Here is a 19340-nt window from a genome sequence, read left to right on the forward strand (position 1 = left end):
TAGCAGTGAAAATCWATGYGGTGCTTTATGATAACGCTGCCTAGAGGGAACATATATAAACTGAACAGTACTGGACCCAAAATCAAACCTTGTGAAATGCCACGYGATATGTATTTCCTCTGAGTTATGTTCACAAAGAGTGACAAACTCTTGACTSGTTAAATAGGCCCTAAACCAATTTAGAACTGGACCRGAGGCCAACCCACCTCTTCAGTCTGTCTAGAAGGACATCATGGTCAACAGTGTCGAATGCAACACTTAAATCCAAGAGTACAAGGACAGAGAGCTCATCATTTACCACTTTAACGAAGGCTGTCTCTGTGCTGTGGTGGGCTCAAAAACCAGACTGGAATTTTTCCAAAATAAAGCTGGAACATAAAAAATTATTTAGCTGTTTGAAAACTAATTTTATTGCTTAAGAATGTAAGGCTGGAGATTGGCCCAAAAGCTAAGCTAAGAGCTAAGCTAAGAGCTAAATAATCTATATTAAACAAAAATATAAACGCAACATGTAAAGAACTGAAATAAAAGATCCCAGAAATGTTCCATACGCACAAAATTTTGAAAAGTTATCTCTCAAATTTTGGCCAGAAATGTGTTTACATCCCTCTTAGCGAGCATTTCTCCATTGTCAAGATAATCTCCAGTTTTGCCAAAGCGTGCAGTTGGCATTCTGACTGCAGGAATKTCCACCAGAGCTGAATTTAATGTTCATTTCTCTACCATAAGCCACCTCCAACACTGTTTAAAAKAATTTTGAATTACTTCCAACCTGGCCTCAAAACCGCAGACCATGTGTAACCACGCCTGCACAGGACYTCCATCTGGCTTCTTCACCTGCRGGATCATCTGAGACGAGCCTCCCGGACAGCTGATGAAACTGAGGAATATTTCTGTCTGTAATAAAGCCCTTTTGTRGGGGAAAACTTATTCTGATTGGCTGGGCCTATCTCCTAAGTGGGTGGACCTATGCCCTCCCAGAMCCACCYGTGGCTGTGCCCCTGMCCAGTCATGTGAAATTCATAGAATATGGCCTAATAMATKTATTTAAATTGACTGATGTCCTTGTATGAATTGTAACTCAGTAAAATCGTTGAAATTACTTTTCTTCAGAAAAGNAAATTGACTGATGTCCTTGTATGAATTGTAACTCAGTAAAATCGTTGAAATTACTTTTCTTCAGAAAAGGTTGGCGTTAAGAGTTTAATGGCTGAAAGCAGAAAACTGAGGATGGATCAACAACGTTGTAGTTACTCCACAATACTAACAAATTATGTAAATTATGCTATGTTTGGGGCAAATCCAACATATCATTGAATACCACTTCATATTTTCAAGCATGGTGGTGGCTGCATCATGTTATGGGTATGCTTGTCATCGACAAGGACTAGGGAGTGTTTTAGGATAAAATAAAATGGAATAGAGCTAAACACAGGCTAAATCCGAGAGGAAAACCTTATTTAGTGTACCTTCCATCAGACACTAGGAGACAAATTCACCTTTCAGCAGGACAATAACCTAAAACAAGGCAATAGACACTGGAGTTGCTTGGAATGTTCCATGTTGCGACATGGAATGTTCCAGTGGCAGTTATAGTTTTGACTTAAAATCGTCTTGAAAATTTATGGCAAGACTTGAAAGTKGCTGTCTAGCAATGATCAACAACCAACTTCACAGAGCTCGAAGAATTTTGTACAATCCAGCTGTGYAAAGCTGTTAGACTTAACCAGAAATACTCACAGCTGTAAACGCTGCCAAAGGTTATTCTAACATGTATTGACTCAGGTGTGAATACTTGTGTAAATTTTATATTTCATTTTCAATAAATGTCCAAAACATATTTTCACTTAGTCATTATTGGGTATTGTTTATAGATGGGTGAGAAAAATCTATTTAATCAATTTTGAATACAAGCCAACAGCAAAATACGATGTATTGTTCTAACGTGGATGTTGTCATATCTATTTGGTGTCATGTACAGTAAATATACATGCTTTTTCACACCGTTGACCATTCTCCAAGAAGCCGACAGTTTWATGTGGGGCAGTCCAAGGTCGTGTTCATTAAGCACCAAAAAGAAAACCGAACTTAAACTGGGACTACCTGGAGTGTTCATTAAGAAACACTCATTTATGTTTTGTTTTCCACCACAAAATGTTTTCAATTGCATTTCCTAATGCAAGTGCTTTCCTTTTCTTCTGTGGTGGCAACTCTCTGTCAGGTATTTCTGAACACAAATCGGCACTCAAACAATGGTTACACAAAAGTGAATTGTCTTCAATTAAATTTTCAACAATTGTCACATTACAATCCACACACCCTTCAAAGTAAATATTTTTCCAAGGAAACGCCCCCCCCCCCCACTCAAGCCAAGCCATGACTGTTGGCAGTATTATCGACTTTTCATCTTTGATAAAAACCAAGCTACTTAATCAAAATCATACACTCTTATTCACAAACTCCTACTGTACCGCTGYTAATTGTTGTACAATAATAGTAGCCTCCCCATTGGACTGGAGAGCAACGCACCAGGGGTGTATTCATTAGTGGACACTAGCTAAATGTTTTGCAACAAAAACAAGCTTCTTATTGGACAAATTCAGATAAATTCCACCCTGTTTGCTTCCTAGTGGATACACCCCTGCTGTCTGTAACCGTCCCACCTCCTGTTCAGTGGCTGAAATTACAAATGAACCCTAGACTCTACACCCTTGGCACTCCTGTCGTGTTGAATGAATATGAAAGATATAAGCATTATGACAACTTCCGGCTAGGTGAAATATATCGCCATATATAGTGTCCCACTGTGGTGCTGCCTACAACATTCCACTACACTGTAGTGACGTGTAGCCTCTGGCTAGATGAGAGATGTCTCCATTTTATCCCCCTTCTAGATTGCCATATTGTTTCCACCTATAGTCTCCCAACTGTGATCCTACACCATTCCACTCCACTGTAGTGACGTGTACACCACCTCCTCCCTGTCATCTTCCTGGCTTTCCCCTGACGAACACAGGAGGACAGTCTTCTTCACATTGGACCCTAGCCTGGCAATGGCCAGAACGTCACACAGGGGCATCGACTCGTCCATGGAGATGCACACGACAATGAAATAGGCGTGGAAACGGAGGGGGTCACCTGAGAGAAAGGGGATACAGAAGAGAGGAACAGAAAAAGACTGACACGACCATAAGTTCTGTTTTGTAGAGAATGATAGGCTACCCAAGTCGGCAAGATCGGACCAAAAAAAAGCCACTTTGAAACTACTGGAATCATGCACTCAGCTGAGCTCAATCAAATTTAACCATAGATCAATGTGATTGAAGTRCGGAGCTCACCTGGGTACACCAGGTAGTCTCCCCCAAACTTCCCGGCCGAGGTGAGGTAAAAGCCCTGGCGTCTCAGGTCCCTGAACACTCGGAACCGSGTCTCGGACCTCTCGTCCCGTGGTGTGGGCCAGTCTGCGGCCAGGAAACGGCGCACCTCGGGACAGTGAGACAGTCCTGCTCGGGCTGTGCACAGTTGCACCGCCATGGCCGTGCGAGGGAATGAGAAGCCGTGCTCCAGAGCGTCGAGGCGGTCTCTCACCGCACCGTCTGAATCCTCCTGGCTTACAGAATCCTCTAAGAGAAAACATAGTGCCATCAGAGCCAGGACACTTGATGCACTTGTCTCGCACAAATGCCTGTATGTGAGTGATGATGTCCCCTCACCGTTATGTTTCTCAGTCATTACTCTCAGTAATGTTGTCTTCCTGTCCTCCAAGGCCATGGCACCCTGTTCCTGAAAGCTGTTCTCCAGTCCTGCATGGTACTGCTCCACTTGCTCTGGATTCACCTCGGGATCCTCATTCTGTAAGGATCAATTAACCAAACTGAGCGTGAAGGGCTTGAGGGAGAAACGCCAGATTAGGGCTTGAACACACAACCCAGTTATATGGTAAGACACTAMCCCCTGTGCCATAAATGTCTTTGGCAGAGGCTATATTATGCTCACTAAGTGGCTAGATCTGTCTTTTACAATCCCAACCACCAATTGCTTTATTTATACAGTACAAATCGTAATGTCAAAGTATTTGCAGCCAATTAGTTATTATAGCGTCACCACTACACTTGAAAGTACTGAACAAGTGAAAAAAAGTGTTTACTGTCGAGTCAGGAATAACTGCAGCTCTCCCCATGTCCGCCAGCAGTCGTCCCTCCTCCGGCAGCAGCTCGAGGGGTCTCCCCAGCCGGGTGTTCTGCCTAGGTTGTCGGGCCAGAGACCCCACCAGGGTCCCTATGATGCCCAGTTCACGGGCCGATTTCAACTCGTCCGCACGCCACACCAGAGGCGTGGGCCCACAGAAATGTATTCCGATGACATGGCGGCTGTTCGCCATGCTTTCTTTACTCGCGTCCTCTCTGGACACAGTTTTCGTTATCTTTTGCTCCGGCGAATCCATCTGAATGTAGCATACCCAAACATATGATACTTTTGAGGTCGATTTTGAATTAAATGTTCACGCACTTAACTGTCGCATACACCGGGGTGGTGTCCACATGAGTTATCATGATGCGTATTGGCTGAAAAGCACAATAATTTAATGATTCCTTGGGTTTAAGAAGCTATTTGCAACAGTAATATCGAGAGAAACGACAAGACAATCTCTTAAATATTGAGCGTACCTTACGTGCAATTCTAGTGCGGGTGAGTTCTGGGACTTCCTTGTTGTGTGGGAACAACTTCTTATTCGATGAGGTTTAACGGSGGATGGCATCCAATATGTTGCATTACCGCCACCTACTAGACTGGAGTACAACTCTCTTATACTTTGCTTGTAAAATAAATAAATACCCTACCATCTAACACTACACTCWCATTTTTTTATTYACCAAATAAATACTCCACTATTTAAATCTATTTAGACCTACCTCATGCCAACAACCTGATAGGAGAGGATATCACCACTTAACACACCATGTAACTCTTCTGATGTCAAGTCTCATACACCCAAATACCTCTCTGCAGCTGCCACCACAACCTCAATTTTCTGCAACTTACATTCCATCCCTGCAGTACAATTGATAACCATTGCTATAAATGCTAAAAATCCAATCTTACTGAAACATATATCACTTGTTGGCCTATCCCTCTGTACTGGTACAGATCTACTAGTCACACACTCCTCTCAGGATCCCTCCACCTTGACCCATCTTCCTCTACTTTCTTCACTCAAAATAACAGACAATGTCTCTTCTGTTTCACCACTCTTGCCACCCTGTCTGCGTCACACAATAAACAACGAGCACAACAAACACCAGGAATCTTCCCCTTCAGTTGGTCAACTTTAACATTTACTGCTACCCCTGTAATCACTCCTTTCAATGGCGCCCTTTGAGAGCGAAACAATTCTCATTTCTTGCCCCCATTTGTTTAACGCAGAGCACCTTCTCCCTCTGATCAACAGAAACACAAACTATCACAAGACCTCTTCTGGTTACAATACCCAAATCTGTTTTCACCCACCCTGAAACCACAAATGGATCAGCCAAAAGGCAAGGGTCCCACTTTTTCCCAAAACTTCACTCCTACTGTCAGACTCATCTTTATCCTGACCCTCGGTGCAAGCCTCGGGCTCCGAGAACTTCACCACACCTACCACCTCTGATACTTCGACCTCATTCACTTCCATTCCTCCTCCTGTCTTCAGCTCCCTCTGCTTACACTTTCTACCATTCTTCTGCCATTTTTAACCAACCATCTTCTTCTCTCCCTCTCTTAGACCCCTCCTCTGCCTCTCTTTTTCCCGTCCATTCCTCCTCCGTATTCCAAGTACACGACTCCTTATGATAATACTGCACTTCTCCTGACATATATCTTATTMTTGCTTTCTCAAGGGACGCCATTTAACCGGCTGTCACAATCTCTGTACAATCAGCACGAACCCCGCAGGATCACCTCCTAGAACACTTACTAGCATTCACCACAACAACGTTTATTATATGCAACTAGAATTTACTTAAGATTAAGACTTGGGCAAAGCCTTTTGTGTGGGAACAACCTTCTTCTATTATATGATTGCGGTCCGCAAACAAACGTTAAAGGTGCATGCCGCTACCTACCGTGCTGGAGTGTGTGGTCAATCACGGTTTACAATATTAAATCCTCCTACCTAACTCAGTACTACTGGGAAAATAAAAAACAGCCCTATTAACTTTTAATAGACGCCATCCCTCAAATCCCTTCCTAACCCCCCAACCTCAATGACCCATCTCTTCTGCCACACTATCAAAATGGCTCTGATCTTACATTTGCCCTCACCTTTACCCAGTGGAACATTAATATAATTTATATATCTCGTTTTAAATGGTCTACAATTTCATTCCCTTCCACACCCGAATGGGCTGGGACCCAGCAGAATCTCACTACTACACCCAGTCTCTCAATTCTCCATAATAACATTAATACCTCCAATAGTATGTCACTCCTATTAGATTTGCCAAATGATAAACTATTCAATACAGACAGGGAATCTGAGCCTACTATAATTCTGACAGGTTGTACATCCTCCACCCACTAGAGGGCAACTACTATCGAAAACAGTTCAACTGTATACTGACAGAGTACACTGACAGTTCATCTGTTAGTCTTCTACATATCTGCACATCAAATTCAGGAACGTCAACGCCTGCTCCTGTGCACCAACTATCTGGGTCTTTGGATCCATCTGTGAACAGCGGAAAAAGGCATAAAAACTTCTACCATTGTAATTATCAACCAGTTTCCCTTTATCCCTGACTTCTGAGCAATCTTTCCTTTTCTCTGCCAAGGTCAGATCAACAACAGGATCTGGGAGTAACCATGGAGGAACATCCCCTATCACTACAGAAGGGTTAACCTCCAACTCCCTCAAACCACTCTCATCAGCAAGCTTTCCAACTGTCCAACCAAAACCACTGCCWTGTCTACTAGTATATTCCCAACAGTCATCTAGAACAGTAGCAGTGGGATGGTCAACCTCACTGCCTTTCAGCCTAACCTAATAAGGTAATGACAATGTTTTACGTCGTATATGCAAAGGCATCTCACCTGCCTCCACTAGTAAGGCACATACAGATGTTGATTTAAATGCACCAATACATATCCTTAAAGCTATATACTGGATTCTGTCCAGCCTCTGAAGCCATGTCTTCGCCGCCATTCTATAAACTATACACCCGTAATCAATTGCCGTCCTGATCAGAGCTCTATAAATATCCATCAACAATTGTCTGTCAGCACCCCATTCATAACCTGAGACCGAGCGCATAAGATTCACCACCTTCTTTACACTTTGTTTCAACATTTATGACATGATCTTTCCATGTATATCCCTCATTGAACCATAGACCCAAATATTTGTACTCAGAAACCCTCCCCATAAGCTGTCCATAGAGAAACAACTGTATATTATCAGCAACTTCCAATTTTCGAAATACTTTTTTCACTGACAATTTAAAACCCTAGTCAATCGACCATCTTTCAACATCCACTATAGCTTGTTGAATAGATTTGATCAGATGACAGACATTCCTTCCCCTCTTCCAAATAGCTCCATCATCAGCATATAGGGAAGCCCCAATACCCCTACCTACATTCAAAAACACATTGTTAATCATAATGTTGAACACAATAGGACTGATAGCACTGCCTTGACGAATGGCATTGTCAACTCCATAGGCATCAGATACAATTTTGCCTATTTTAACTCAAAAAGAGTGATTAAATAAGGCCAAAACCCAGTTATATAATCTCCCACCAATACCAAGTCTTTCCATTTTAATCAGTAGGCCTTCTCTCCATAGAGTTGTATGCCTTTTCAATATAAAAAAAACAGCCATTACATCTTTCATGACCAGGGTTTTTTCAACTTCATTGCTCACCTTTAATTATGCATCCAAAGTAGATCTACCTTTATGGAATCCACTTTGACATTGACTCAATAAACCTTTATRTTCCAGGAAATATGACAATCTGTTGACTATCATCTTTTCCACCAGTTTCCACAAGTTAGAGGTCAGTGCTATTGGTCTATAACTATCAGCACATGAAGGGTCCTTACCAGGCTTTACAAAAGGTAATATGAAATCTAATTTTATTTGTCACATGCGCCGAATACAACAGGTGTAGACCCTTACAGTGAAATGCTTACTTACAAGCATTTAGCCAACAATGCAGATTTTTTTTGTTTTTAAGTGAAATGTAAAAAAAAATATGAAAATAGAAAAATATCAAATAATTAAAGAGCAACAATAAAATAACAGTAACGTGGCTATATACAGGGGGTACCGGTACAGAGTCAGTGAGCGGGGGCACAGGTTAGTCGAGGTAATTGAGGTAATATGTACATGTAGGTAGAGGTAGAGGTAAAGTGACTATGCATAGACAATAAACAAAGAGTAGCAACAGCAAATGTGTGTGTGTGGGGGGGTTCAATGTAAATAGTCCAGGTAGCCATTTGGTTAGCGGTTTAGGAGTCTTATGGCTTGGGGGTAGAAGCTGTTAAGAAGCCTTTTGGACCTAGACTTGGCGCTCCGGTACCGCTTGCTGCCATGCGGTAGCAGGGAGAACAGTCTATGACTAGCGTGGCTGGAGTCTCTGACAATTTTTAGGGCCTTCCTCTGACACCGCCTGGTATAGAGGTCATGGATGGCAGGAAGCTTGGCCCCAGTGATGTACTGGGCCGTACTCACTACCCTCTGTAGTGCCTTGCGGTCGGAGGCCGAGCAGTTGCCATACCAGGCGGTGATGCAACCAGTCAGGATGCTGTCGATGGTGCAGCTGTAGAACTTTTTGAGGATCTGAGGACCTATGCCAAATCTCCTGAGGGATTCTTCAAGACTCTCTTGGTGTGTTTGGACCATGATAGTTCGTTGGTGATGTGGACACCAAGGAACTTGAAGCTCTCAACCTGCTCCACTACAGCCCCGTCGATGAGAATGGGGGCGTGCTCGGCCCTCCTTTTCCTGTAGTCCACGTTCATTTATTTTGTCTTGATCACGTTGAGGGAGAGGTTGTTATCCTGGCACCACACTGCCAGGTCTCTGACCTCCTCCCTATAGGCTGTCTCCTCGTTGTCGGTGATCAGGCCTTATTGCACATTTCCAAACAGAAGGTATAACCCCCTCACTCCAAATCGTATTAAATAATCCCAGGAGAACATGTATGACCTCATCAGGTTGATGCTTACACATTACATAGCACAACTGATCATGACCTGGTGCTGTATATCCACAGGCTATTAAGGCTGAACGCATCTCATGTATGGTAAAAACAGCATCCAAAGAAGAGTCAACAGTATCCCTTTTCTTATACACATTAACATGAGAATTTAAAATCTCACACCTGCATTGCTTATATACTTCATCCAAAGTAACCCCACTATGTACCCTAACAAATGTCTTCCCCAACAAGTCAGCTTTTTCTTTATCAGTTACAGTCATTTTTTGACCCACAATTAAAACTGGAATTCGAGTGGACTTGCTTCTTCCAGTCATTCTCTTGAACATAGACCATACACCCCCCCAGCTCTGTACCCCTGCCTATTGTAGAGCAGAACTGTCTCCATGCATTTCACTTGAAAGACTTAATGACCCTACGTACTAATGCTCTCATCCTTTGGAAATCAAGTAGATTCTCAGGAGTCATAATCCCTATGCAACGTCCTGTAAACACAATTTATTTTCTCGAATAGATGCAGTGCACTCTTCAGTCCACCAAGGAACCACCTTCCTTTTCTCACCCACTTCACTTACTGGCAAATATACATTCACAGCACTCAAAATCAGAGAGGTCACAGAGGCAGCACATACATCGACCAGCCTCTCTAAAGACAACTGTCCAACAGACTTTAAGCAATGATCACTAAACTTTTCCCAGTCTGCTTTTTGAAATCCCCATCTTCTGAATGGTACTCTATCTAGAATAGTAACATCAATGTTCATGGTACATGAAATCAGGAAATGATCACTTCCAACAAGTAGAATCATTCATTACATTCACACATAGATCCAGTAGAGTTAGAAGCCATGGTGAGATCCAGGCAGGATGTAACCCCTCTAACATCAACTCTTGTACCACATCCATCATTAAGGCATACTAATGCTCGTTTCCATCAAATCTTCCACAATAGTACCATTAGCATCTGTATGTGTGCTTCCCCATAAACTTACGTGTATTGAAGTTTCCGCACCGTATCTCTCATCAAACATCACTACAGATAGTTGACAAGGGTTGTAAAAATGTTGTTACTTAATATTACTACCTGCACTGTAAAATTCCACCATCACACATTCATATCCAGATGGGACAGGTATATTACGATATACAAGATCTTCCCTTATGAAGGTAGCACAACCACCACTCTGTCAAATTGATCCATCAGATCTGATTGAACAATAACCAGGAATAATACAATCAAGATGTGGTCTAAGCCACACATATCACATCAAGTTTGATCTCCATATCAATATTTCTTAAACTCCTGACCATTAACAATAAGGCTTCTGGCATTCCACTGAAGGATAACAAAAAACATAACTTGGATTATCATCATACTGAGACATTCCATCATTAGTATTATTAGGAGTCAACATATCAACAGTCATGGTGACAGTAACATTCCATCATTAGGAGTCAACATATCAACAACCATGGCGACAGTAACATTCCATCATTAGGAGTCAACATATCAACAGCCATGGTGACAGTAACTGTTACTCCTAAATACTCTGTTGCTGCTTCCACAATGATCTTTAACGTGGCAGTTGTTCTTTCCACAAACACAGTCAGGTCAGTAACCTTTCCAATTAAGGCTATGAAGTCAATCTGATTAACTAACAAGGTGTTCTTCGACACAACACATTTGTGAGAGCAAGATTTCTAAACAGGTCTGGTATCCGTGCCTGGACCAACACAAGCAACATTTCCTACCGTAGTTCCACTTATTCCAGGACTGACCCTATTATCTCCATCATTCTGTCTAATAGTTCCAATCTGCCTTGCAGCCTCTGCATAAGAAACATAATGAGTTATTTTATATATATATATATGGACCTCTAGCCTCTTTCTGCACCCGGCATCCACCAATTGCGGCACTGTGTTCCCCCCACTATTACAACAGTTAACCTTGACATTGTTTCCACATTCACCATAATCCTGTTCCCCTCCCCACTTGGTACATGTTTTCTTTTCTTTGCACAGAGACACTACATGTCCCATTCGTTGGCATTTAAAACACCTTAATGGAGGCGGGACAAACTCTCTAACAGCGAAAGCCAGGAAGCCCATCTGAACTTCCTTAGGCTAAACCTTCTCAAACATGAATAATACTGTCAGGCTTTCACTTCTCTGCCCCTTTATTACTGAACAGCCTTTTGGCTTCAACCACTATGCTCCCCTCTACATTTTATTTTATATCATCTATGGACATAGATAGTGGAATCGCAGAAATGACCCCCCTCAGCTTAGCCGAAGCTCCAGGGACATAACTTGTTTTTTTCTTCCCATTGAGAGTATTAATTTTCAGAATCGTCCCCGGTTGAACATGGTCAGCACAGAATATTAACCAACGAATCCGGCTAATGTGACTTCACCTATCTTTCTTACGCCATTGGTTAATCGAATAGGTTGCACAGTAGATAAGACCCCGTGGTCTCATCAAACACGATTACAACTTTCCACTTCGACACATTACTTTCGTTTTTCACTACCTTCACCCTCGCAACACTATAAGTGCCACCGCTGTCAGCAGCGCGTATAGAAGGGTCATTCTTTTTCCTTTTCACCCCAAACCATTCAGGTCCATGACTTTCATCATCCCCACCCATACCATCAGAACTATCATCCATGTCGTGTACAGTCCAGTACAGCCTAACCCAATATAGAACGATGGATTCTATTTTGCTTCTCCACCGACCCTTGAGACCACAAAAACGTTTTCTACATAAATGTTTATTTTTCTCGGTTGACCTTTTCGGGTGGTTACAGTATCACTGGTGTGTTGTGTGGTTGCCAATGGCAAGGAAGAACCGTGATTGGCAATGCTCTCGTCCAATGAAAACCCAATTCAATCAATAATAGTGACATCACACAAACTATTCTCAATTATACTTTTTTTTGTGGCGATTTATGAAATTAGCAACCATTTCTTGGAACCATGAAAGAACAACTGTTTTGGCAGCATACCTTTTTAAAATGTTTTTATTCCATAATCTCAATGAACTGAAACTAGTTAATTCAACTTAAAGTAAAAACCAACGTAACACCTAGCTGTTGAAACCTTTAACTGCTTACTATATACATCAATTCTAAATAATATGTATTATCACTGGCTTTAATAACCTGTACATACATTGCATAGCAATAGCGCCTTGATGCTTTTAAGGCTCAAATTTACTTTAAAATGTGACAAGTAGTAAAGATTGTATGAGATCCGAATTTGTGTCCATTAAATATAGCTTTGGGAGTGCTCTTGGATCTTGATCATATGGCATGGATGTTTTGTGTTTTATTCATGAACAAATTCAGTCATTTATTTTTACACTTTTAGTTGAAGATCCTCAAGCTCTTTCATGAGTTGAGCCTCCTTTTCCATCTTTTCCAGCTAAAAGAGAAATGACAAGGGAGAAAAAGAGAATACATATTTTAACACACATCTGTGATATTTTCAAGTTGAATATACAAATGTAAAAACTGTGGATATTTATTGACGGTGTGCGTGACAATAGTTTGTCAGAATAATACCTGGTTCTTTTGAATGGGTTTCCCAGTTGYTTGCAGCGCTTTCAGCTCGTCGATAGCTTTCAGTTTCTAGGGGTCAGTTTGAAATGAACAGAATTAACGTTGAGCTAAGCCATTCTCAACACCAAAAGGGCAACACTTGAAGTGGAACTTACCGAAGACTCATTTGTCTACAGTATGCTTGTGATAAATCATTTTCATAAAAGTGAAAATGAAAAGGTCAATTACAGTAAGAAGTAAAACTCGCTTTCCCACAGACATTCGGGAAACCAGTCAATGGTTTCTCTATATTTTGACTATTTTCTATATTGTAGAATAATAGCGACTTTTTTGGTTACTACATGGTTCCATATGTGATATTTCATAATTTTGATGTCTTCACTATTATCCTACAATGTAGAAAATAAAAATAAAACCCTTGAAAGAGTAGATGCGTCCAAACTTTTGACTGGTACTGTATATTGCACCTGGAAAATTACTGTAAGGTCAATTTGTAAGTAACAAACAGATTACGACAGGTACTTCAGCCACCAACTGATACAGTAACTCCTGAGTAATATACAGTGACCGTGTTTTGCTACCTTTTTAACGTTCTTGATCTTCTTGTCTGTCTCTGGGTCGCCACAAGAGGTTTCAGGCTGAGCACTGCTGGCTGGAGATGGGTCTGACTGAGGCTCAAGGGCATCTGGGTTTATCTCCTACACAAGCAGAAAACACAACTTGTTCAAACCCTAGAAGGCTTCAAACATCACAAGAATAATACACACAACTTGAGATCACTTACCTCGCTAACACCCACTTCTCCCCATCTGATAACTTAGACAAGAGCAGTAGCTCTGAGCTATTCTCCCAACTCGCTCATTCATTACCGCACATTCGGAGAAGATCGTGCAAAGCATCTGTACCTGTTTGGCTGCTTTCTTTGCCTCTCGTTTTTTCTGGTTCTTCAGAGCCGTCTTTGACAGCTGCTTGTCCCCGGTGGCGCCAGGCCTCATGTTCTGTGGAGGCTCCTCTTCATGCTGACAGAGAAAAGGGTGGATATTTATGGATATTCCCTCATCGCTATTAGGTCTTTCTCCTCAGGGGTGGATTCAATACAACTTTATTTGGCCCTTTAACCCATCAGAGTTTAAGCCGGGGGAGGGGTGTGTGGGTTCTACTAAGTTATATGGAATTGTTTTAAGATGGTCATAACAGGGATCATTTAGTTATTTGATTTAAAAATGTTAAGACACCAAAAAACAGATTTGATGAAATAATTATTTTTGGCCTTACTGCTACTAGCCCATACAAACGCATTGAATAACAGATTCACTACATGGAACAACAGATAAACCCCAAAATATCGAAAGGAAGTTTGCTCTGAAGTGTCTCTCCTATAACTGCTAAGATCAGGAACAAAAACATTTGCTGGGCAAAATATATTTTGATTTGTTTAACACTTTTTTGGTTACTACATGATTCCATGTGTTATTTCATAGTTTTGATGTCTTCACTATTATTCTACAATGTAGAAAATAGTAAAAATAAAGAAAACCCTTAAATGAGTAAGTGTCCCCAAACTTTTGACTGGTACTGTACATGTTGGTGAGAATCTCACCTTTGCACAGAGGGGTAATACTAGTGTGTTGCCCAAACGATTTGGACGCTACAGACAGAAGTTGGCAGATCGGCTGTACCGACGTCAGACGAGTCTCCTGACACTTGTAATGGTCTTAGAGCAAAACGCTACCATCGTGTTCGTGAGAGTCTCATCTTTCCATAGAGGGGTCATAATAGTTTGTAGGCCAAAACGTTCAGACGATTTTGTGAGAAGACCGATTTTCGGGATGTCTCATGGTCTGACAAACACCGCTCTAGCTCTGTCACCTTTCACCACAGATGCGGAAGTGCGACATAGGCACATGTGGTGGATTGAGACACATCCAATGCAAAAGAAGTCTCTATCTTAAACATCGTTTTTTAAATGTATTATGCTAATTAGATTTCCACGCCGACATTGACCTTCGGGGGTTAAAAGGATAGTTCACCCACATGACATCATGGTTTCTTTACTCCGTAAGCAGTCTATGGACAAGGTAAGACAGCAATACATCCTTTGGTTTTGTTTACCTGGCCACTGTCTCCAAATGCTAACTTTTCAGCATTTATGGCACAAAACCAATGCCTGGTATCACTAATATTAGCACCAATGCGTTTTATGTCCAAATCAACCCAGCGTGTTTCAAACTGATTGTGTAGCTCAATAAAGTTACTTAAAATATGATTGGACATGCTAATTAGAATTTGAGGAACTCTCTCTTTAAATGCACATTTTTGTTTTACAATTGAATGCCAACTGAAAACAACCCAAACCTGACCCCTGGACCTCCTCTACTCACCAGTTTGGAGCTGGCTGTGACCGGTTTATTCCGCAGGGCAGGTGGGCGGTAGGCCTGGGCCGGCTTGGCCTCTGTGCTGCCCAGCTCGCTGGGTGCTGCCTGGTACTTCACTGGCCTCTCAGGGAACGTCCCGTCCGGGAAGGGCTGCCACACAGTCTCCCAGAGCTCTGTTCCCGTCGGCGTGTCCTGCTTGTACAGAACCGTGCCGGTATAGTGCCAGATCTTGTAGCCGTTGCTGACACGTAGCCGGGGGGCACAGGTCGACGTGACGACGTGTTCACCATCCGGGCACCAGGCGAAGTGGGTGGAGTCGGGCGCCTGGGGCTTGGACACCTGCTTCCACTTCTTGACATCCCACACCTCCATCTGGCCCCGCAGGTTCCCGAAGCCGGCCAAGACCAGGATGTGGCCCTGGGGGCTGTAGTAGACGGCATTGCGGGGGCCCGTGCCGAAGTCGAAGACAGGGTCGCACTTGAGGTTGTAGACAGTAGCCTTGGCGGGCATGAAGCCATAGACCACGCAGAACTCTGTGGAGCTTGGGCTCCATGCCACATCGTAGATGGGCCCGTTTTTCTCTGTTCACAACACAGACACCACACGTTTAGGAACCACAGAGCATCAGCTAAATTCATTTAAATGAAACCTGGGCGTAAGCGGCATGGCTCATTCAGAGGTTTGAGCTGCTCAGCGTACAATTGCACTCTGGTTCTATTTTTGAAGAATGACGCGCTGCTCACGCCAGAGAACACTTAATAATGTGGCTCACGCAGGCCAAATCTACATGTCCAGTGTAACAGCTAAAAACATACCGAATGACCATGCCTTCAGACATACAAATAATGGTGGCGTAAAAACACACGATATACAAATCTGCAGACTCACGTAGCTGCACCGCAGAAGTCTCCCCATTGGTGGCCAAGTAGTGTAAAGTTTGTTCTCCGTAGTATGAGGCTCCTGTTTTATCCACCTCTATGCTGGCCTGCACCAGAACCGCAGTGGCTGATGGGGAAAAAACAAAAGCCGCCATGGCAGTAATCTTCTACAACTACAAACTTTATTAGGAAAACGCAAACCACACATTCTCCATAACATTTACTTAACATAATTCTATTAGAAACGTTGACCAACCTTTTTTGTTCCATAGCATGGTCACCCTGTCGGCCTTAAAGAAACTCTTGTTGGCCAGAGCACAGGTCGGGCCACCAAAGTTGGGGTACTGGTATAGCCGGACAAACGAGGGGGCACCTTTGCTCCCAGGGACATAAACAGCCACCTTCAGCAGAAACACAGTGGCAAATGTCAATACCCTCTTCTACAGTCAGCTAACCAAATAGATATATGAAAACAAGACAAAACAGAGGTATACCTTACTAGGCTGACTTCCAGGGGACAGCATAAACTCGGACACCTTCTGCAAGTGAAGCTTATTGGCAATGGTGACTGGAAAAAGAGATGATTAACTAATACAAATATTGGTACTTTCACAATATAAAGTGCACAATCACTACCTAGTTCTCTCAATAAATGATTGGTTCTATGTGTCACATCAGTAGGGAGCTGCCATCATAGCTTGTTCTCCATTAAGGAGATCTCTTGACCTCAATGGGAATTCCTGGTTGAATAAATACAATTTATGGTGAACAAGAAAGGGGGCAATGAAGACACTTACTAAAATCGTTGTTCTCAAAAAAGTGAAGTTCATTGTTAACACTCCTGACCGCAATCTTCTCGTCATCTGACCAACTTGGACACCTGTACACATTGACAAGACAAAAAATGATCTGTTCAGAAAATAAAGGGCACTATGCAAACATAACTAAAAAACTCTCATCAATTTCAGTTTCTATTCAATGGAGCGCGAGGTGATAATGACCGACAGTAGGACATAGTGGTGGAAGACATTATCTAGCCTTCCCAAGTCCATCATTAATTAAATCACACTCACATGATTAGTAACCTTGTCATAGACTTGGGCCTAGGCTTTAGCTTAGCGGGCACACAGGAGAACCAGTTTCTAACTCAGTCACTAATGTATTTATTTACCCTTATGTTACGAGGTAAGTTGACTGAGAACATATTCTCTTTTACAGCAACAACCTGGGGAAGAGTTACAGGGGGAAGGAAAGGGGATGAATGAGCCAATTGGAAGCTGGGGGTGATTGAAAGGGGCCAGGATAGGAATTTTGCAAGGACACCGGCTAACACCCCTACTTTTATGATAAGTGCCATGGGATCTTTAGTGACCACAGAGAGTCAGGACACCTGTTTTAATGTCCCATCTGAAAGACGGCAACTTACGCAGGGTAATGTCCCCTTCACTGCTCCGGGGCATTGGGATCTCCTTATACCAGAGTGAAAAGTGTCCCCTACTGGACCTCCAACACCACTTCCAGCAGAATCTGGTTTCCTATCCAGGGACCGACCAGGACCGACCCTGCTTAGCTTGAGAGGAAAGCCAGTAGTGGGATGCAGGGTGTTATGCTGCTGGCTAATCCTCTGCATTTCTTTACAGATGGACAAACACACAATAATAGAACACTGTGCAAACTCACCATCCCTGTACCTTCTTCTGGTAGAGAGCCTTGAGGCAGGTCCCAGTTTTCAAATCCCACAGCTGCAAGTTGGCATCTCCCTGTGGGTTGTCCTGTGTCTCTGACAAGAGAAAGGGAAACTATAATTACATTACTTATTGTAAAGATGATTGCTAGTGCAGCACAAACAACCACAAACCATACATTGCAATGGACATGGACATTCAAATKATATCTAGTTTCAAACGGAATACATTTCGACTGCCTACTTGTGTGCCTGCTTGAAGGCTCTAATACACTAGGCAAACAGAGTAACGTATACGGTCTGTTCTAAAAAAAAATATGCCAAACAAAAATTCTGTGAATAAAAGGTGCATAGAACTACGTAGAAAGTGACTCTCCGTCACTCCATTTGCGTAGTGTGTAGAGCCCTTCAGCCATAAATAGATTCCTGAAATATGCTAAGGAGTACAATATCAAGAGTCAGTGTTTTCCATTTATCATCATCTAACCAAACCGTATAATGTTTTATTGCATTTCAATGTAGTTATGGAAACTTACTGCTATACACCTGCCATGTAGCCAGCACAGTGTTCAGCGGAGAGAACTCCAACATTGCAGTCTTTGGAAGGTCAAACAACCTGACTTGAGAGCCATCTGCAACCTTCACAACAGTGACCCTGACAAACAAAACATGGGCATGACAACTACTGTAATCGGAACAGTCTCAACACATGCAAAATATTCCAATGACTGAAGAGGTAGTCTACAGGACTAATGTCATTCACACTACAGCATGCAAGGGTTGTATACTAATTCTGCATACTGATACATAGGGCTCAAGTCAAAAGTGGTGTACTATAAAGGGAATAGGGTGCAATTTTGGACGTAGCCATAGTATCATGATGTAGCTTTTCTTACTTCTCTCCATTGCACCACGCAAACAATGTCCCGTCCTTGCTGAAAGCCACATATCTACTTTGCCGAGGGTCCCTGAAATTGAAAGGTTTAGTAAATAAAAAATAGAATTTGAAACAGTTGCACATTGATTGATTTGGTTAACAATTTAAAATTGATAGAAGGGGAATGACCTTTGAAAATCTGCATTCTTTTCGCAGTTTGGTGGTCCACGGAGCAGCACTGTCCCGTCAGATCCCCGGACTGTGTGATCACAATAACAGCAGTAGTTAATCTAAAATCACTGATGTAATAGCTATGTAAAATGAAAGAATTTGCCACATTATCATCAGCAGGAAGTAAATCTGATAGGAATGGAATTGGGTTTGCATGCTACAGCATCTGCCAAAATGTTTATGAAGCATTTGGCTAGCTTGTAACACTATTACTCTGACAACAGCAGGTCACAGTCGACTTGAAATGAAGGAAATTATTCAGCATTCCAACTCACATGACAGTTAAGATGGGCCGTTGCGTATATTCTACAACCCAGGTTAACATATAACACAACACGTAAACAACAAATAAAGAGTTTACTCTTCAATAAAGTAACCCACCTGCTAAAATAGGTATGGGGGGCGCCATGATGTACCGGAAAGAGAATAATCTGCAAAAGGAAATGCGGAAGTCTCAAGAAAAAAGGGGCGTGTCATTGGAACATTGGCCACATCATCATGAAATATGTGACTAATCACATTTTATGTCCATA

General features: G+C 42.3%; 2 protein-coding genes across 2 annotated transcripts; both read right to left on the bottom strand.

The window, feature by feature from the left end:
• Positions 1-2267: 2267 nt before the first annotated feature.
• tsen34 (TSEN34 tRNA splicing endonuclease subunit) lies at positions 2268-4725 on the bottom strand. The gene is made up of 4 exons (XM_023966980.2): positions 4148-4725; positions 3714-3852; positions 3339-3623; positions 2268-3138 (listed from the first exon to the last, which is right to left on the bottom strand). Exons 1-4 carry the CDS (start codon positions 4442-4444, stop codon positions 2936-2938), a joined length of 924 nt encoding a protein of 307 aa, XP_023822748.1. The 5' UTR covers positions 4445-4725; the 3' UTR covers positions 2268-2935.
• A 7481-nt stretch (positions 4726-12206) lies between these two features.
• Positions 12207-19279, bottom strand: LOC111982818 (eukaryotic translation initiation factor 2A). The gene is made up of 14 exons (XM_024014424.3): positions 19189-19279; positions 18766-18835; positions 18596-18667; positions 18236-18354; positions 17696-17795; positions 16813-16895; positions 16510-16583; positions 16272-16416; positions 16026-16142; positions 15144-15718; positions 13668-13781; positions 13344-13460; positions 12766-12831; positions 12207-12625 (listed from the first exon to the last, which is right to left on the bottom strand). Exons 1-14 carry the CDS (start codon positions 19214-19216, stop codon positions 12560-12562), a joined length of 1746 nt encoding a protein of 581 aa, XP_023870192.1. The 5' UTR covers positions 19217-19279; the 3' UTR covers positions 12207-12559.
• Between the last annotated feature and the right edge of the window lie 61 nt (positions 19280-19340).

The sequence above is a fragment of the Salvelinus sp. IW2-2015 genome, linkage group LG22 (assembly GCF_002910315.2).
Source record: "Salvelinus sp. IW2-2015 linkage group LG22, ASM291031v2, whole genome shotgun sequence".
In the NCBI taxonomy this organism is placed as follows: domain Eukaryota; kingdom Metazoa; phylum Chordata; class Actinopteri; order Salmoniformes; family Salmonidae; genus Salvelinus; species Salvelinus sp. IW2-2015.